The sequence below is a fragment of the Dermacentor silvarum genome, chromosome 5 (genome assembly GCF_013339745.2).
Source record: "Dermacentor silvarum isolate Dsil-2018 chromosome 5, BIME_Dsil_1.4, whole genome shotgun sequence".
NCBI lineage: Eukaryota > Metazoa > Arthropoda > Arachnida > Ixodida > Ixodidae > Dermacentor > Dermacentor silvarum.
In genome coordinates, this window is record NC_051158.1 from 131,906,419 (window position 1) to 131,927,929 (window position 21,511).

A 21,511-nucleotide genomic window follows, 5' to 3' on the forward strand; every position below is an offset into this window, starting at 1 on the left:
ACCAGAGGGGGGAGAAATGGTAACGTAGGTTGCGGCTGCAGGTGTAGACGTTTACATATATGAAATGCCACCAGCAGGAGCCGAAGTTGCATCGTCGTCGTTGCGACCGTTGCGAAGCTCCATGACGGGTACGGGGAACGCCCACCTCCACCAAATAATGTTGCGTGTAGCTGATGCGCAAGGCTATTTACAATTTATTTACACGGAAGTCAACGAGGCCAAGATGGTGACGCTATATATCAAGCGGGAACACGTCGTCTTCCTCCTCTTCAGTGCAGTCACACTGTGGCGGCTGTTCCGTATCAGTATTCAAGTTGAAGATCCGCGAAATCTTCGCAACTTCTGTCGTCTCCAGCTTGTTGACAAAACGTAAGTGGCATCCTGCGCGCAGATGGCAGCAGAGGCATACGTATTTTACATTCAAGGTGCCTTGGGTTTTTGCGGCAAAGTTGACGATGAGCGGGGAATTCAAGCGAACTTACGGACGAATTTTGGCGTAACAAAAATCTTACGAAAAAAGCCTATTCACAAAGTCAATACCGTTCGTAAGATCAGCAATCTTGCAATACCCGCCGCTTCAAGGACCATCGCTGTAGTTGACAAAAGGCGTGTATGTAATGGCAACACAAGTGCAAACTTCAGTGCTTGCGCCAAGAGTGTTTCTACAATAGGTGATGCATCGGCTCCGTCTTTTTTCTTGTGCTGTGTCCAAATTATTGCCTCGACTTTTGTGATTTTTGGACCACTGGTGCTGTAGGTCTTCCGCTGTCGAACGACACCTCTTCAGCGGAAATCGGACCTGCCATCTTAAATTCATCGCTGATTCTTCGCAACATCCGCACCCCCGCGCCCCTGCCGTGCAGAGCCGGCAGTGTGCGTCGGTGGTAGCAGCTGCAGCAGGCATGAGCCAAGACGACGTCGTCGATGCTGTCGACATGACTCCAGAAGAGATCATCGATTGGCGTGAGAAATTTGTTTACTCTGACACCAAGAGGCCTTCGCCCACTTCGCCAAGCACCCTCAAAACTCGGCCGCAAGTAAGCCACAATCTGCCTCGTCCTCCTCCACTCCCTGCCGCTGAATACAAAATCATTCTTCGTGTGCATGGTGGTGTCAACTGCGCTAACATACACCCAGTCTCTCTCCGTGACATCGTTATCAAGTCCACAGGCCTCTCCGCGGCTGCAACATCGCTAGATCGCCTCTGGGCCAACGAGATTAACAACACAATCATCATAAGCACCCCCTGCATGGACAGAGCTGATCGCTACTTGAAGATTGCCACCCTCACCATCATGGACAAGAGCTACGAGGTCTCCACGCACGTGGCAGACCCCAAAAATTCGTGTAGGGGCATCATCAAGCTGCCGGCCTCCCTGGTGGAGGGGAACGTGTTGGTTAAACTTCGAGACTCTAATCCAACAATCAAGATCCTAGCTGCTCGAAGAATGGGCTCCACGGACTCCACCCTGGTCACTTTCGAAGGCTCAAAGGTCCCCTTATATATTGATTACCTCCGCACAGACCTCCGCTGCCGACCATATCGGCAAAAAGTGGAGGCGTGTGCGAGGTGTCGGCAGCTTGGCCATCGTCAAGATGTCTGCCCTAATGTGACAATATGTCTCTGTCCAAAATGCGGCACGCCAGATCCTCCTGAAGACCACAGCTGCACCCCTACTTGCATCATCGGCAACGGAACACATGAGACTGGTTCATCAGAGTGCAGACTTCGTTACAAACCACGGACGCCGCCCCCCGCACCACCAGAAACTAAACTGACACTTCTGGCCAGGAACAATATCCAGGCCTCCAACCAACACCCAGGACAAGAGAAGCCGCAGAGCAACTCTGGCCGCAAGAACTCTGCAACAGCGGCCCAGGTTCTAGCATCGAAGCAAGCTTGGTCTCCGCTGACTCCACGCAACGAGGAGAGACCGCCCATCAACCATACAAAGGTGAGCTGGGCAAGGGTAGTCTCCCAGAATGGCAGCTCCTCACTAGATGCTGATAACTCTCTCATCAAATACTTGCTTAATCAGAACGAAATTCTCAAGGCCGAAATCAAACAGCTCAAGGCAATGCTCCACCCCCCCATCAAAATCAATGAAAGTCCTGCCGCTACTTCCAACCCACTGCCACAAAAGCTTGCGCCCACACCCACACGCCCTCCGAGAGAACGCATGGATACAGTTGCACCCACACCCATAAGCCCTCCGACAGAACAAATGGACACTGTTGCACCCACTGCTACTACTGAAGCAGCAACTCCAAGGCCACCTTCACCCCACGTGCAGCCCCCACCGGCAAAAAGGAAGAATGCCGATATAACAGACACCGACCACACCGTTGAAAACGCCATATTTGTCCTTGGTGAGCGCATGACGACCCTGGAAAACAAGGTTGTTGCCCTTGAAAATCGGCTACAAAGCAAGCTTGATTCCTTTATTTGTGAGGCATCTGCGCAGTTCTGCAGATTCCAAGAGCTAATCGAAACCTGGGGAAGACCCTCCACGACGTCACAAACTCCCATCCTTCACCACAGCGACAATAATAATGAAGCCAGCACGTAGTCTGGTGATCTGGCAGTGGAACTGCAGGGGGTTCCGCAACAAGCGCGCAAATCTTACACTATTTCTGCAGAATCTTAACGAGCTCCCTGATATTATAGCCTTGCAGGAAACACACGGGAAAGTAACTCTACTGGGATACAACACGTTTCAAGACCCTCACATAGTCAAGCCCAACACTGCCGTACTTGTAAGACAGCACCTTTCTGTTAAATGGGAGACATTCAGCGGTACTGACATCCCCCACGATTTCATCGAAATTCTACCTAAAAGCCTCAAACAACCCACCCTATACGTGTTGAATGTTTACAGCCCTCCCAATGCTCGACAACACCGCTTTGAGCACATGCTTGCTCAAGCCAAAGCTAACGCCAATAAACAGCCGCTAGTTGTAATGGGCGACTTCAATGCCCCCCTCCAAATGTGGGGCCACTCTGCATCTGCCCCTAAGGGAAGAGCTCTGTGGCAGCACATACAGAATCAAGGTTTCACCATCCACAATGACTTTACTCTTCCTACCCGGCTAGGAAATAGCGTCAGTAGGGATACATCCCCCGACCTCACCCTAACTCACCGCATCACTCAGGCGACGTGGCAAAACCTCCAAAACAACTTAGGAAGCGACCATTACATCCTCGAACTCCGCGTAAATTTCAAGCACAGACCACTGGCCATGAAACCACTAAGGCTTACCAATTGGACGGAATTCAGAAAATCTCGCTCCAACACCAACGAAGAAGACATTACCGACATAGAGCAATGGGCGAACGCTTTACAAGCAGATGTAGAGGCCCATACCACCACTCTCCCGTCAGATACACCCTTGGCAACAATTGATTCGAAGCTCCTACACATGTGGGAAGCGAAGCAAGCCTTACTCAGGAAATGGCTAACAGCCCGTTACAATCACAAACTCCGAATCAGAATCGCCAAATTGGACTCTCAGATTGAAAAATACGCTATCAAATTGAGAGCACAGCAATGGACTCAGGTTTGCGAAGGAGCGCATGGTCATCTTAGCACTAAAAAGACCTGGCAATTGCTCCGGCACCTGCTCGACCCCACCACATCTAGGACGCATAATAACCACCAGATCAATAAACTGCTACATGAACATGCAGCGGACCTGCCGACAATGTTCAGTAACTTGGCTTCCAAACATATGCCCCCTCCTACGCAAATCCCCATGCCCGACTATACTGGTGAACCCAATGAGGAACTTTGCAGCGCCATCACAGAAGCGGAGGTTCGACATGCCCTCAACCAAGTGCGAACTACCACGGCACCAGGTCCAGACTCTGTGACAAATAAGACGCTTCGCAACCTCGATGAGCAATCCATACGCAAACTCACCGAGTATTACAACCACTGTCTCGAAGAGGGCGAGATACCCCAACAATGGAAAGCAGCCAAGGTGATCTTCATTCCCAAACCGAATAAGCCAATTCACATTGATAACTTCCGTCCCATCTCTCTCACCTCATGCATAGGGAAGATCTTGGAGCACGTAATCCACCTACGCCTTTCCAAATACATCGAAGATCATCGCTTTTTCCCCTCAGAAATGACTGGATTTCGCAAGTCTCTTTCTTGCCAGGATGTCATGCTAAGGCTCAAACAAGATATCATTGAACCGAGCGACGCACGCGACACAAAAGCGTTGCTGGGCCTCGACCTCAAGGGAGCCTTCAATAATGTGTCCCACTTGGCCATTCTACGCGAACGTAACAGTGTAAACTGTGGAGAGCGAATCTACCGTTATATATGCAGCTTCCTGACGAAGCGCACTGCAGCGCTCCAATTAGGCAGCGAACAATCAGGTCAGATACGTTTAGGAAGCACTGGTACGCCCCAAGGGGCAGTACTCTCCCCCCTCCTCTTCAATTTAGCTATGCGACCTTTAGCTTTCGCTCTAAAGAAGATTCCCGACCTCAGATTCTCACTGTACGCGGACGATATTACGCGTACAACGACATCAACTTCCTCCGAACATACACGGCCAATACCACATCCAACCCCTACCCAGAAACATGCATCCCGAATTTCACGTCGAACGCCGGAAACTTCGAGCCAAGGCGCTACAACGCAGCTATGGACAGGCAGAAGGAGTTTACTACGTGGACGCCGCAGCCTATAAAACTAAACATCGTTATGCTTTAGCGGTCGTAGACAAGCAGGGCAACACTGTTCGTTCAGCATCAGTCAGGACCACCTCAGCGGGCGACGCAGAAGAGGCCGCCATTGCACTCGCATCGGGGCTACCTGATTGCGAGGTCATCATCAGTGACTCGAAGACTGCTATCCGGAACTTCAGTAGCGGCTACATTACAAACCTCGCGCACTCTCTACTAGTCGCTCACCCGCCAAAAAACTACATCGCTCTCATCTGGACTCCAGCACATCAAGGACTACCGGGCAACGAAATGGCTCATGCCGCTGCTCGAGGATTCACGGACCGAGTGGACGGAAATGTGGGCCTTACCCCAGAAGCCAATGACTCCCAACAAAAGACCAATAAAGACGCACTCATCACATTCCATGAAATTTCCACACATTACAAACACCAACGCCTAACGTATCCACCTCTCTCTGTGTCCAGCACGCGCCAGAGAGAAATATTGTGGCGCCAACTACAAACTCGCACTTTTCTTACCCCACGCACTTTGAACTTATTCTTTCCCGACACATACCCGACACCCAAGTGTCGCTTCTGCCCTGTCCAAACAGCAGATCTCTCCCATATAATGTGGAAATGCCCCATCAAATATCCCCCCCGCAACCTCAAACAATTAATTAGTAGCGAGGAGCTGTGGGAGACTGCCCTGCGCAGCTCCGATCCCACCCTGCAGGACCGAGTCCTGAGGTGGGCTGAGGAGGTAGCGGAGGCCTACCACGATTGGTAGGCGGACGTCTGGCAGCACAAGGTGCTAAGACTGGAGCACACAGGCCTCCCTCTCTCCCCCCCGGCCCCTCCCCTTTCTTAAAAAGGGAAATAAAAGTTCATTCATTCATTCATTCTACAATAGGGGGGTAGAAGCTATAAAACATACTAGTGTCTATCCGCGCCACTGGAGCTGATGTGCGTGATTTAACCTGCTGCTGCGGCCGATTCTACAGAGAACACAACTGATAGCCGAGGATGCCTCGTGCTCCCATCTTCGTGGTGCGCCTTGATTGGTCCTATCAAGTGCACTGATAAGTTTTCGTGGATAATTGTATTGGCAGTGCACTGCTGTGGAAGGCAGTAACACTAATGCTGCGCTGTGAACTTGTGCTTAATAGGCTGTGTTTCTCTGAGCACGTCATAGCCTGACTTTTTATACTCGTCATGAATTGGGTGGTAGCACATAGAAGTGAGGCGTCCGTACCTGACAGTCGTCAAGTTTGTAATTAGAGCGTTTTGAGCATTTATATGTCTTTTGTTCTAGTTAGAGCTTTTTGCCGCTCCTAGTGCTGCGGATGATTATTTTTCCAGTCGCTTTGGAGGCTATAATTCTTCCATGCGAGCTGAAAGAAAACAAATGCCTCAACATCTCTAATTATGAAAACTAGGCGCTGTAAAAGAATTTGCTGTCGTCACCCGTGCACCATCCTCAGCCTTCTATTATACTGGGTGATCATGTTTATGTTTTACGGAATTGTGTTTTTTTTTCCGGTTGCAGATAACAGAATTGTAGCCCTTGGGTTCCATCGTGCAGAGAAGGAGTCATTGCTTGCACGATAAATCTAACCACATAATAAACCAATAAACAAATATCCACTGCATAACTTTCTAAATAATTAGTTTACCGCACGTGTTGCATTTTATGAGTTCTAACTGGTGAGATTGCAAGGTGTATTCACTTGGAAGGAATTTTAAGAATGACACCCGTTTGGAGATATGCGCCATCAAACTTGCCGTAAGAATGCACTGTTGTTCAACTTACGTTTTTAAGAAAACACTCTTTTAGCATTGAAGCACGAAAGTAGCAGCCATATTTACATTCAGGCTCAGCGACGTATCCGGAACTCTCCAGATTCACTTCGACACTGTCTCAGTAATAGCTACGCTTTCATTTGTTTTGATTCTCCGCAAGAAAGGGAATGCTATTCGCTGCATGATAGAACGAAGTATCCAAACTATTAGACTGTGACGAATTAGGCGTGAGGATCAATGGCGAATATCTCAAACACCTTATGTTCTCAGCCGGCATTGTCGCGTTGAGCAAAGTTGGGGAGAAATTTCAGCAAATATTGCGGACATTTTACCTTACGAACACCTTGGTAACAAACATCTTCTGCAGTCCCGGTCACACCGGAGAAGGCCTGGCCACTGTAATAACTGCATCCTCGCTCAATTCGACACAACTGCTCCTATCACTGCCATGGCATTGACGGAGCTTTCGCCTAATTACAGTGAAACGTATGTCTTGCCGCGTGCTGAAGGACGTCAAGTGCCCGTCTATCTACCCTTTCGACCATCCTGACGTCTCTGATATGGACCCTAGCCCCAGGGTTCCCGCGTCGTCTCAGTTCCTACACATTGATAATAAACAAAACCGTGATTATTCACTAGTATCGCTGATCGGCCACCTCAAGTATGCTGGCACGTCACGGCGCGTCCTAGTTCTCTTGTGTGCAATATTATACCGCTATGTTACAGCCCCGCGGCCATAACCTGTTTCTCGTCGTGCCGGCCTTTGATTGCTATGCATCAGCGTTATGATGGGCTAACCTCAGGGCGCCTCGACATATATCGCACGATCGACCACGTCTGGCAGCGTTTCTGCTGGCATGGTCGTTCTCTGTCCGTTCGAAGTTACGTAGCCGCCAACGGCACTAACGACTAACTGTACTCCCGGTTCGGCCCCTTGAAACGGCGAACCGTAAGCAAAAGTATTTTTGAAGACTACTAGCCATGCGATGCATTGTCCTTAAATAAAGAAAAATGTTACTGCGGCTAACAGCGTGCACAAATAAAGCTAGAAACTGGTTATCCTCTTTCTGTCCGCTCTGTGTCTTATGGAACCGTCGTCATCGTTGCCAGGCTACCTCCTCGTATTGATCATCAGCGCTGTCTTATTTGGGAGGAAAACTGAAATTTCTTACACCATCGCAACTTACGATTGATCTCCTGCCTCCTACGGATTATAATCCGGCAATCTGCAGCTTTCGCAGTGAGTTGAGAACTAGATGAATCGCTAAACTGCGCACATCTTCTTGAGATTATCCGATAGGACTGCGCCGGAGCTCTTCTTGGCAAATTGATTACCCACTAAAAGACAACCTGCCGCACGTATCTGCCACTTGTCTTCTACTGTATTGTAGGAAGCCCATATAGCCACCCTAATTGCCACCTGTCCGATGAAACAGGACAAGCGATTTACGGGGATCTTTATATAGGATGTTCTTGGGGAATAGCATCAGTTTTTATTTACGTGGTTTCCCTGTCCTCTGACCAATAAAAGCGTGTTCGACTTGGAAAAACTTACCTTTCTCACCCTCTTCACAATGTTGTTTGAACCATCCTTGGGGCGGTATCCAGGATCTGAAAGAAAGCATTCAAATAAACTGTCAGTGATGTGCTAAGCAAAGCCATTGCACTCCAATACCAAAACGCAATAATGGGATTAACATTATTTAGTAGTTTTACGCGCTTTCCGGAATGCATCATCGTCTCTAATATTTTTCCTGCCTCACTGTTTCTCTCTCCATCTGTGTCCTCGAGTTGAATGCTGGCGTCCCAGAAAGGCGTTGGTGCAACAGCGCCGCCGCTGCTGCACGGACAACATGGAGAGGGTGGCGTCTTGTAGAATGCGGGGGAGGCACCATGCTTTCTCCTGCCTCGGCCATAATCCTATCTCTTTTATTTTGCCGTTTCCCCATCTCTCGTTTAGGTGTTTGTAAGAGAGAAGAAACCTGCAGTATCGTTCCCGTCCTTTGTCGTTTTCAGCTGAAAGAAGGCCGGGTCGAAATGACTGCCACCAGCCAGGAATTCACGGAGGGAGGGGGTATCAGAGTCATTGACGTGCTCAAGCGTGGCCCTTGGGAGCGAGTGACCACCTATGGCACTGCTGCCCTCTCTTGCCGCTTCTCGGCGTCAGAGAGGGGGTAGCAGTTTTCGTCGTTTGCTGGTTCACACGTCGCTTTGAAAGCGGAAAAAGTAAAATATGCTTCCATTCCGACAGCGGCCGGTACTGCACCTGTCCGTGTCACCGCAAGGAATCAGTCTTCGTGTCCTTGGCAGCGCTGGCTTGCGTGAACACGTTGGGTTTGTCCATGACCTCTGAGGTCACCTCGGCTCCCCTCTGCGCTGGTGTGATTTCAGAGGCCGCGCTTATTCCACAAAGCTTCTTACAGGTTTAGATAATCTCCGATTTGGTGTGCTGTTATCTAACGGTTATCGCATGACTATTGTCACGTAGTAGTGACGCTGAAGAAAACAGTCGTAAAACTGTGTACGATGAAACTGGTTGTTTATTGGGCGAACCTGTGCCCACAAAAGCAAGGTACACTCAAAGCACAACGATAGCGGCGAACACAGTCGGCGATCGTCGAAAATCTGATCAGCGGCGAAACGCGTCGGCTTTTATACCTGAGTCATCGAAGGTTCCAGATTAATCCCTGATGCCCGCGTGTCTTCCAGAAAGTTCTAGACAATTCGCGTCGCTCATACAATCAAATTACATGGGCGTCGGTGACCACAGACGACGGATAGAAGCATTGATAACGTCCGAGAAGCTTCCAATGCAGGCGCGTCCTGCGCCGAGCGATAACGTTTAACATTTGTCAGCCAATGTTGAAAGCGGCTACCGGTGAAAGATAAACATGTGTACGTGTCAATACCCTCCCCTTAAAAAGCATCGTCCCGATGCTACAAACAAACACGAAAGCGAAAACAAAACCATGCGTAATAAACAAAATAACAAAAAACAATAACAAAGTAACAAAGTACCTAAGTTTGTCAGCGGGCGTAGAAAGGCTTAAGACGCACCACGTGGATGACTTCAGGTCGTGCCCGGCGCCGCTGTGATTGCGAAATGCCGTCTGGCACGACCTCATAGTCCAGTGCGCCAATACGTCGGGTGATCTTATATGGTCCGAAATAGCGACGTAACAGCTTCTCGCTAAGTCCTCGTCGGCGTATCGGAGTCCAGACCCAAACACGGTCACCGGGCTGGTACTCGACGTAGCGTCGTCGAAGGTTGTAGTGTCGGCTGTCGGTCCTCTGCTGGTTCTTGATGCGCAGGCGGGCGAGCTGTCGACCTTCTTCGGCACGCTGCAAATAGGTGGCAACGTCGAGATTTTCTTCGTCGGTGACGTCCGGTAGCATGGCGTCAAGCGTCGTTGCCGGGTTCCTTCCGTAGACCAGGTTGAACGGCGCCATGTGCGTCGTTTCTTGCACGGCCGTGTTGTATGCGAAGGTCACGTACGGAAGGATGGCATCCCACGTCTTGTGTTCGACGTCGACGTACATTGCCAGCATGTCGGCGATGGTCTTATTTAGGCGCTCGGTGAGGCCATTCGTCTGCGGGTGGTAGGCGGTGGTCCGGCGATGGCTTGTGTGGCTGTATCGCAGGATGGCTTGAGTTAGTTCTGCCGTAAAGGCAGTACCTCTGTCGGTGATGAGGACTTCTGGGGCACCGTGACGCAGGAGGATGTTCTCAACGAAGAATCGGGCTACCTCGGCAGCACTGCCTTTGGGCAAGGCTTTTGTTTCGGCGTAGCGGGTGAGGTAGTCCGTAGCTACGACGATCCATTTATTCCCGGACGTCGACGTCGGAAAAGGCCCCAGTAAGTCCATCCCAATCTGCTGGAACGGTCGGCGAGGTGGCTCGATCGGCTGTAGAAGTCCGGCTGGCCTTGTCGGCGGTGTTTTGCGTCGCTGACAGTCTCGGCATGTCCTTACGTAATGGGCGACGTCGGCAGAGAGGCGAGGCCAGTAGTATTTTTCTTGTATCCTTGCGAGCGTGCGGGAAAAACCGAGGTGTCCAGCCGTTGCGTCGTCATGGAGAGCTTGCAGAACCTCTGGACGCAATGCTGAGGGTACCACGAGGAGGTAGTTGGCTCGGAGAGGCGAGAAGTTCTTCTTTAGGAGAATGTCGTTTTGCAAGAAAAACGACGCCAATCCTCGCCTGAACACCTTCGGCACAGTGACGGTCTTGCCTTCCAGGTAATCTACAAGGTTCCTTAGTTCCGGGTCGGCTCGCTGTTGTTCGGCGAATTCGTCGGCACTGATGGGTCCCAAGAAAGTGTCGTCATCCTGGTCATCCTGTGGCGGCGGTTCGACGGGGGCGCGAGACAAGTAGTCGGCGTCAGAGTGCTTTCGCCCGGACTTGTAAACGACGGTGATGTCGAATTCTTGAAGTCTCAGACTCCATCGTGCGAGGCGACCTGAAGGATCCTTCAAGTTAGCTAGCCAACACAAGGCGTGGTGGTCGCTCACAACTTTAAAGGGCCTGCCATAGAGGTAGGGGCGAAACTTTGATGTAGCCCAGATGATGGCGAGGCACTCCTTTTCTGTTGTGGAATAATTTGCTTCCGCCTTCGATAGCGACCGGCTAGCGTAACTTACAACCCTTTCTAGTCCATCAGTCCTCTGCACAAGCACGGCGCCGAGTCCTACGCCGCTTGCGTCGGTGTGGACTTCGGTATCGGCATTTTCGTCGAAATGCGCAAGGATGGGCGGCGATTGTAGGCGTCGCTTCAGTTCTTCAAATGCTTCGATTTGCGGCATCTCCCACTTGAACTCGACGTCGGCCTTCGTGAGGTACGTCAGTGGCTCGGCGATCCGTGAAAAATCCTTGACGAAGCGCCTGTAATAGGCGCACAGTCCCAGAAATCTACGCACTGCCTTCTTGTCAGCGGGCAGAGGAAAGTTGGAGATGGCCGCAGTTTTCTGAGGGTCGGGGCGCACTCCAGACTTGTTGATGACGTGGCCCAAAAACAAGAGCTCCTCATATGCGAAGCGGCACTTTTCTGGCTTTAACGTGAGTCCGGAGGTTTTGATTGCTTGAAGAACTGTTTCAAGGCGCCGCAGGTGTTCTTCGAAGCTTGAGGCAAACACAACGACGTCGTCCAAATAGACGAGGCAAGTCTGCCACTTCAAGCCTGCCAGTACTGTATCCATGACGCGTTGGAAAGTCGCAGATGCCGAGCAAAGACCAAACGGCATGACCTTGAACTCGAACAGTCCGTCTGGTCTTATAAAGGCCGTCTTCTCCCGGTCCCTCTCGTCGACTTCGATTTGCCAGTAGCCGGTTTTGAGGTCCATCGACGAAAAATACTTTGCGTTGTATAGTCGATCCAAGGCGTCGTCAATCCGTGGAAGGGGGTATACGTCCTTCTTCGTGACCTTGTTGAGGCGACGATAATCGACGCAGAAACGTAGGGTTCCATCCTTCTTCTTCACTAACACCACGGGGGACGCCCACGGACTCTTGGACGGCTGGATGATGTCGTCGCGTAGCATTTCGTCGACTTGTTGCCTTATGGCCTCGCGTTCGCGTGCCGAAACTCGGTACGGGCTCTGACGCAGTGGGCGGACATTTTCGTCGGTTATGATTCGGTGCTTGGCGACAGGGGTTTGTCGAACTTTTGACGACGACGAGAAGCAATCCTTGTATTGCAGGAGCAGAGCTTTTAGTTGTTCTTTCTTATGCCTGGGAAGGTTCTGATTAACGTTGAAAGTTGCTTCAGGTATTATAGTCGTCGTTGCGGGTGCACTGGAATCCGTGAAGGCGAAAGCACTGCTGGCTTGTACTATTTCGTCGATGTAGGCAACCGTGGTGCCTTTGTTAATGTGCTTGTATTCGGGGCTGAAGTTCGTGAGCATCACCGTTGCTTTCCCTGCACGTAGCTCAGCTATGCCTCTAGCGACGCAAATTTCACGGTACAGCAGTAAGTGATGATCGCCCTCGATGACGCCCTCCATGTCTGCAGGCACTTCCGTACCGACGGAAATCATTACGCTGGAGTGAGGCGGAACGGTGACTTGTTCTTCAAGCACATTCAAGGCATGGTAACTGATGCATGTATCCGGCGGTATCGCTTTGTGTGTTGAAAGCGTTATCGACTTGGACCTTAAGTCGATGACTGCACCATGTTGGTGTAGAAAGTCCATGCCTAGGATGACGTCCCTGGAGCAGTGCTGCAGGATTACGAAGCTCGCCGGGTAAGTGCGGTTGTTTACCGTGACTCGCGCTGTGCAGATTCCAGCCGGCGTTATTAGGTGACCTCCCGCTGTTCGTATATCGGGTCCTTGCCAGGCCGTCTGCACCTTCTTTAACTTGGCGGCGAACTCGCCACTGAAAACTGAATAGTCGGCGCCAGTGTCGACGAGAGCGGTGACGTTATGACCATCGATGAGCACGTCTAGATCGGTAGACCGGCGTCTGGCGTTGCGGTTAATTCGTGGCGTCGGATCACGGCTGCGTCGGCTTGCTCTGCTGCTGCTACGTCGCGTCGGAAGGTCTTCGTTCGGCGGCGATGTGCTGTCAAGGCTGTTGCTAGGCGGCGTGCTGATATCTCGTCGTGATGATTCGCGAATCGTCGTCGTCGTCGGCGGCGGAGGATCTTCGGCATTGCGTCGTACAGCAACCGCACCTCCATCGGTTGCTGCTTTTAGTTTCCCGGGTATGGGCTGGGAGATCGGCCCCGGGTTGGGCCGGCATACAGGCGGCGATGCGGCGAGATGTAGCGGCCTGGTGACGGCGAGCGTGAGGGCCGTCGTGGTTGCCACTGGGCTCCGGCAAGGTAGTCGGCGATGTCACGTGGTCGCTCGCCAAGCTGTGGACGTGGCGCGTTGACGGCGAACCCTCGTAGGCCCATCTCGCGGTATGGGCATCGGCGGTAGACATGGCCGGCTTCCCCGCAGTGATAGCAGAGCGGGCGGTGGTCGGGGGCGCGCCAAATGTCCGTCTTCCGCTGGGAGCTGCGCTGGGCGACGGGCGGGCGTGCTGGCGGCGGCGGCGGTGGACGACGGAACTGCGGCGTTACGGGGCCCTGGCGCGAGCGCGGAGGGGGGCCTTGACGACGGGCGACGGCGGCGTAGGTCATCGCTTGCGGCTGTGGTTGAGGCGATACCGGAACTTCTGGCACTTCCAGTGATCGCTGAACCTCTTCTTTAACTATTTCAGCGATTGAAGTCACCTGAGGATGCGATGTTGGGAATAATTTCTGTAGTTCTTCCCGTACAACCGCTCTGATCGTCTCGTGCAGGTCGTCGGCGCCTAGAGCTTGAGCTTCGGCGTAGTTTGTCAGTGCACGGCGGTTGTATTGCCTGGCTCGCATTTCAAGGGTCTTCTCGATGGTTGTGGCCTCCGAAACAAATTCTGCCACAGTCTTGGGCGGGTTGCGCATCAATCCAGTGAATAGATGCTCTTTGACGTCCCGCATCAAGAACCGAACTTTCTTTTCCTCTGACATATCGGGGTCGGCGTGGCGGAAGAGGCGAGTCATCTCCTCCGTGAAGATTGCGATGTTCTCGTTCGGCAATTGCACTCTGGTTTCTAATAAAACTTCGGCCCTTTCTTTTCGCACGACATTCGTGAAAGTCCTCATGAAGTTCTCACGAAATAGGTCCCACCTCACCAGGGTGGTCTCTCTGTTCTCAAACCAGGTCCGAGCAGCATCATCTAATGAAAAATACACATGGCGCAGCTTGTCGTCGTCGCTCCATTTGTTGAACGTCGCGGTCCTCTCGTATGTCTCCAGCCAGGTTTCAGGGTCTTCAGCCGATGATCCACGAAAAGTCGGTGGCTCCCGAGGTTGCTGCAGCAGGATGGGGGACGCTGGTGCTGCCATTTTGGTCGTTGACTTGGCCTTGATTGCAGTGGTCTTTTCGGGAAGAAGTCCGAACTCCGGCACAAGTCCTTGCTGCCTACGGCTAGCTCGCTGGTCCTTGGCGACGTTGGTCTCGTTCTCCGGTTTCGGGCTTGGGTCGCGGCTTTGCGGGGGCGTTCGGTGCATGAACGAACTAGCACCTCCACCAGATGTCACGTAGTAGTGACGCTGAAGAAAACAGTCGTAAAACTGTGTACGATGAAACTGGTTGTTTATTGGGCGAACCTGTGCCCACAAAAGCAAGGTACACTCAAAGCACAACGATAGCGGCGAACACAGTCGGCGATCGTCGAAAATCTGATCAGCGGCGAAACGCGTCGGCTTTTATACCTGAGTCATCGAAGGTTCCAGATTAATCCCTGATGCCCGCGTGTCTTCCAGAAAGTTCTAGACAATTCGCGTCGCTCATACAATCAGATTACATGGGCGTCGGTGACCACAGACGACGGATAGAAGCATTGATAACGTCCGAGAAGCTTCCAATGCAGGCGCGTCCTGCGCCGAGCGATAACGTTTAACATTTGTCAGCCAATGTTGAAAGCGGCTACCGGTGAAAGATAAACATGTGTACGTGTCACTATTTAAAGATCGGGGAGAACTTATCTACAATGAATATGCAGGTGTTCGAGTAGACGAAACATGTCATGCATGCCGCAGCACGTGCTGCAGCAAGACTCATCTCTTGTCATTCGTTAAGGTTGTCCCTCTTGAAGAAATAAAATTAGAAGTGCACGCATTGTGGCACTTTTGAACGACATAAGGAAACTTGTGCTCGCTGTTATGTTCCCTAACGTGCTATGCTAGAAGTGATGTGCAAGTGATGCGACGGTAAATATGAGAAAGGGACATTGGCGGCGGAGGGAGGCGAATTGGGAGAAAAAGAATGAAAGGGTTTCTCCAACATGTTTGAATTAGTTGCCGAAGACACTTGTGTCTCTAAGCATGTGACGTTTAAATAAACCGCTTTAGGTACAATGCTTGTGCGGATGATCTCTGCACTCGATTACGCCCTGGGCGCTTGTCCCCTCGCTTCTAAATTTTTTCTTGCTGGTCGTCTTTCCTCTAGAGTCATTTCAGTATGATTGCAGCTGCCAAGTTGATTGCAGCTGTCAAGTTGATTGCAGCTGCCAAGTTCCACCTAACCACCAATATTTTCAGTCATTGCGCTCATTTTTGTCGTTGGCGCAAGTAATTAACGTCATAGCCTCAAACCGGGATTTCAAATCATTTCTTTCTCAAAAATATGGCTTGATTCCGAAACGGATGGCATGCGGCTTCTCTAAAGGAACCCCTCTGTATTACTTGAGGCAAGGAGTATCAAGCTTTCATTTTTTTTCATTTATTTACCCTAAGGGCCCAGAATCGGGCATTACATAGGGGAGGGGGGGGGGATAACAACAAGAAACTTCAAAACTGGGTTATAAGCATGAACAACAAAACGCAAATTAAGAACACAAATGATCAAAACATTTAGGAGATACAGTGCATCTAGTAGTGGCATGAAGTAATTGTTATATAATGCAATAATACAAGATAGAGCTACAACACTTTTAGAATAATACAGAAAATGTAGGACAGAGTTCAAAGGTAGTAAGGCGTGCAAGCAGGATAATATGGCTGTGTAGAAATGATAAGCTGGTATGCCAGGTTTTCTCATTAAGGTAGGTTAGTAAAGCCGATTGAAAAGAAGATGATTCCTTAATGTTGGTGATGGATTTCGGAAGGCGTTCCAGTCATTTATTGATAAAACTAGAGGTGAGTGTAAATGTTTCTTAGTCCGAGAAAATGGTGGGTAGACCTTGAGGTCGTGGTCAATACGCGCGGAGATGTGGGCTGCTGGATGAATGAATTTGCGTGAAAAGGCACTGTCACTGTGATAAAAACTATGAAAAAAAGGATAATCTCGAATACTTTCTCCGTATCACGAGCGGTAAAATGCCAAGTGTTCTTTTTATGAATGACACACTGTGATAACTAGAACACGAGGACGAGATGAATCTAGCGGATTTACTTTGAATGGATTCCAGCATGTCGGTAAGGTAAGCTTGATGGGGATGCCATATTTGGACGCGTACTCTAATGATGGTTTAATTAGCGAATTAAATGCCTGAAGTTTAGTGCCTGAATTAGAAAGGCGCAGGCGACGTTTTAGAACGCCAAGCTTTCTAAATGCTTTGCTAGTGATTAATTCTACATGATAATTCCATTTTAGATTGTATTTGAACAGGACTGCTAAGTATTTAATCGATGAAATTGATTCTACTGCAGAATAGTTAATTAGGTATTCGTTAGGCAATAAATTGAGACTGGGACCAAATTTAACGTGTTTAGTTTTCTCAGTGTTAATTTTCATCTGCCATTTACTGCACCATTCTGAAAGAGTCGTTAAGTCAGATTGCAGGGTCAATGTGTCATTCTGGTTTGTTATTTCTTTATATATTACGCAGTCGTCTGCAAAAAGACGTATGGAACACTGCATGTTGGTCGCTATATCATTTATGTAGATTAAAAATAATAACAGTCCCAAAACTGATCCTTGTGGGACTCCCGACTTGACATGCGTGTGGTTAGATACATACTCATCGATTTTAACACTCTGAAGTCTGTTACTAAAAAAACCCTTAATCCACATAAAGGTTTTGTCATCTAGCTGTAGGCTACGTAGTTTTGTGAGTAGACGTTGGTGAGGGACGCGATCGAATGCTTTAGAGAAGTCAATAAAAATTGCCTCGATGAAAAATGAACTATTGATGGAGTTGTGTAAGTCGGTTACTAGCTCAAACAACTGGGTGTTACAGGATCTGTTTTTCTGAAAGCCGTGTTGGTTTTCAAAAAGTAACTTATTAGATTCAATGTGAGACATTATGTGACTGTAAATGATATGTTCAAGAAGTTTGCAGCAAATAGACGTAAGAGAAATAGGACGGTAATTGTTAGCTAAGTGCTTGTCTCCAGATTTAAAGCAAGGAATGACATGCGCAATCTTCCACTCATCAGGAAGACACCCAGTGTCCAGTGACTGCTGGAATATTAGTGATAAAATGTAAGATGAGTTATCTGATGTTAGCTTCAAAAGTTTTGCACTGATGCCATCCGGTCCAGGGCACGTTTTGCATGGTAGCCTCTCTATTGCACCTGCTACGCCTGATTCTGTTGTCGAGATAGTTGAAAACTCGTGCGAAATTGCTTGCACTTGAAGCATAGTAGTTTGTAGCGGCAGCTCTTCTGAGAAACTGAAGTAAAATGCTGATTAAAATTTTCGGCAGATTCTTCTGTCGACAGCAGGTCACCATTTCCACATTTGAGTTGTACCCGGGATTGCTTTTCTTTCGGGTTTACTACTCGCCAAAATTTTTCAGGGTCGGTAATCATCAGGTTGGGAAGAGTACAGTTAAAGTATTTGTTTTTAGCTTCATTAATTGAGGTAACCGTAAATTTTGACAGCCTTTTGTAGTTTTCCCAGTCTAGATTGATATTTGATGTCGAAGCTTTTCTAAACGCCCGTTTTTTCTTGTTAATGGTTCTCTTCACATCACGTGTGAACCAAGGATCGTCCACTTTGGACGGGAGAGTTAGTTTAGGCACGCAGCAATCTTCAATTTTTTTAAGGTTGTCTCTATACAAAGACCAGTTCTGGTTCACGGATCGGCTAGCGAAATTGATTAGGAATTCGGCCAAGAAAGCCGTGAACATGCGGTTCATTTTGTCGATATCTGCGCGAGCATAGTCAAGTATTGTTTTCATTTCTTTTGTTTTCTTTGGGCGTGGTAGCTCCAGAGTGCAGTGAACGGCCCTATGATCACTTATTTCCTCGAGAACACGAACGCTTCCGTATTCAGGATGGTTAGTAAATATCAGATCTAGAATATTTTCGCCTCGTGTAGGGTTTTTTACCAATTGGGAAAGGTTACGAAGGTGTACAGTATGCAGAAAGTGAAGGTATTCTTGGCGATTATTGATACCGAGAACAGAAGGTGTCAACCACTCTATTGCAGGATAATTAAAATCACCGGCCAAAACAAGTATGGCATTTGGGAACTTATTTGTGACCTGTTCGATAGCATCGTTGAAAAGATCGACAAAATCGGGCTGGCTAACAGGAGGTCGATAGCACGAACCAATAACACAGTGCACATGACAATGACGCGTAACAATCCAAATCATTTCAAGCGGCGAGTTCACAGGAATAAGAGACGACTGAAATTCCTTTTTGACAGCAGTGATTACGCCACCTCCCCGTGACACTTTTCCGTCTTTGCGAAAGACAACAAATGACTTCGGCAACGATAGTTCATTATCAGCAATATGCTCGGTGAGCCACGTTTCTGTACCGATTATGATATCTGCATCACACGCAAGTATCAGAGTTTTTAAGATGTCAACTTTCTTAAGTAGGCTTCGGAAGTTTGCCAGCAGCAATGTAACTTTATGCGCTGTTAGTTTGTAGTGAACCACTGTGGCTGGTCATTCATGCAAGGCTTGCTTTTGTTTACTCACTGGAACGACATACTTAGACAACGAGTCGTACCGATAGGTGCGATCCTGCATGTTCAGAAGGTTAAAACGGAGCGTAAAACGCTCGTTTTCCTTGCGGTTTTCCTTGGCAAAGTCTCGAAGCTTTTTACGTGCCAGCTGGATCTTAGGAGAGAAGTCTTCTTCCAGCCATACTTTGGGTGAGACAAGATTCTTTAGTTTGAAAGCGTTGCGCAGTGCATCTGTTTTTGATTTGAAGTTGAGAAACTTAATGATAATAGGACGATTGAAACCAGTCCGGCGTTGGCCAATCCTATGGGCACGTTCTATGTCTCCGAGAGTTAGATTAAGGTGAGCCGAAAAGAATTCTTTGACGATGCTCTCTGCTATTGCGTAGTTTTCATTTTCTGTTTCAGGAAGGCCCTTGACAAGCAGGTTGTTCCTTCGCATTCTGTTATTCATGTCATCAACAACATCGCCAAGTTCTTCATTTACTCTGGCTATGCTCGTCTTGACTTCTTTTACTGAGTCGCTCATACCCTTGCAGTAGGTTTCTATTTGAGCTACACCACCCAACGTGCCCTCAATGACTGTTACCCTAGTTTCAATGCCAGTGATGTTTTGTTGCATTTCCTTTAGTATTTCCATAGTTTCAGCGTGGCATTAATTGACTAGGGAAAGAACGTCATCCATCTTGGGAACGGGGTTCGACTCCACATCTCCGGCACAAAGCAATAGCAAAGCAAGAAACAAGGATAGTAACAGGCAAGGTCTAGGGCAAACAGAGCGGACAAAGTTTGCTTCAGAGCTAAAGCAACTATTTCGGGCGCTTACTCGCTGACTGTGAGTGAGAAAAGTGCCGATCCGCGCGCGGTACGTGGACACATCAACACCCATCGCGCATCAAGGCACAACAAACTTTGAACACAGAAGGTAAGGGATCAGCGGCCAAAAACTACAAAAGTTCTAAGCTACATATAGAATTCAAATGCCTACCTATAACGAAATACAAGCGACGATTCAGCCACTGCAGATGGTGGTGGTGGGTTCCTGCGTATTCAGCCATACACGACTCGCCAAGCAGGCATTTCCGGGCATTTCCCGGTGAAGTGTAATCAATCATCAGCCTATATTTATGTCCCCTGAAGGGCGAAGGCCTATCCCTGCTATCTGCAATTACCCACATCTTGTGCTAGCTGATTCCAACTTGCGCTTGCAAATTTCCTAACTTCATCAGCCCACCTAGTTTTCTGCCGTCCTCGACGGCGCTTTCCTTCTCTTGTTACCCAATCGGTAACTCTAATGGTCCACCGGACATCCATCCTACGCATCACATGGCCTGCCCAGCCCCATTTTCTTCTCTTAATGTGAATTAGAATATCGGCTGTCCCCGTTTGCTTTCTGATCCACACCGCTTTCTTACTGTCTGTTAATGCTATAGGCCTAAAATGTTTCGCTCTATCGCTATTTGAACGGCCCTTAATTTGTTCTCGCGGTTCTTTGTTAACTTCCAAGTTGCTGCCCAATGTGTTAGCGCCGGTAGAATGCAATGATCGTTATGGCGGCTGTTTAATCATATTATAATTGTAGTATGTATATTGTATATTCAGATGGGGCTCTATCAGTTGTAAATCATGTCCTTTGCGTTGTGCAGTACCCCAAGATCATTTGAACTAGTGTTGAATCCAGTCTCCATGATTTCAAGTGGTCTACTTACTTTTGCAAACAAAGTTTTCGTTTTTTACTGCATTCTACGAGTCATTTGCAAGGACCATCGACTATTCTCAATGTATTTCACAGCGCCGTTCTTCAAATGAACTATCTCTAATGCTGGTTCCGCCGCCGAGAGATCGTCATACTTGGCCATCATGTTCGCCACCAGGTACCCGGCACGACCCGGTGAAAGTTGGCACCGTTTCGAATTATCAACTTCCCGTTTTTCCCAAGATGACGGCTTGTTTTACGGCCTATGCTCTTATTTTGTATAGCTTTCGAAAAGACATTGCCGAAAAATCGTAGTCCGCTCACATTTCATCTCAGCAAAAATGTCCGTTTTTCGTAGCGTCCTCCAACTCTTCATTTTGCCAGCTCATTACACTACCAACTTGGCGTCCCTTGTTCGCTACCTTTCAGGAAGCGGCCCTCGAGGAAGTTCCATTACCCGCCGTGGTAGCTTAGTGGCTTTGATGATGCGCTGCGAAGTACGCGGTCTCGGGACCAAATCGCGGCCGTAGCAGCCGCATTACCCTGGGAGCGAAATGCAGAAACGTCCGTGTACCGTGCATTGCATGCGCGTTAAGAACCCCAGGTGATCGAAATTATTTCGGAGTCCCTCCCACTAAGGCGACCCTCACAATCAGGTCGTGGCATTGGTACGTGCAACCACAGGATTTAATTTTAAGTTCTATCGACGCCAGCGGAAATGACATCAGCGCTGTTCAGTATCAACGTCAACGTGGTCAGGACCCTGTTAGGCGTATGCCAGCAGTCTCTATTGTTGCCAATTAGTTCGATCGCAAGGACCGTCTGTTTTGCTACTTTCACATATACCGCAAATAAATACACATACACATGAAGAAGACACGACAGACGCGGACGAGCACTTGTTCTCTTTTTTTTTACTTTACTACCAACTCTTCATTACCACC

At 49.0% G+C, this 21,511-nt stretch overlaps 1 protein-coding gene across 3 annotated transcripts in view; it reads right to left on the minus strand.

The window, feature by feature from the left end:
* The window catches only part of LOC119453761 (uncharacterized), a 127,753-nt gene that overhangs the window by 71,803 nt on the left and 34,439 nt on the right, over nucleotides 1-21,511 (minus strand). For all 3 annotated transcript variants that reach the window (XM_049668475.1, XM_037715814.2, XM_049668474.1), the window contains one exon: nucleotides 8,039-8,094. In XM_049668475.1, the coding sequence (XP_049524432.1) occupies nucleotides 8,039-8,094 (56 nt within the window). The remainder of the gene's footprint in view (nucleotides 1-8,038; nucleotides 8,095-21,511) is intronic.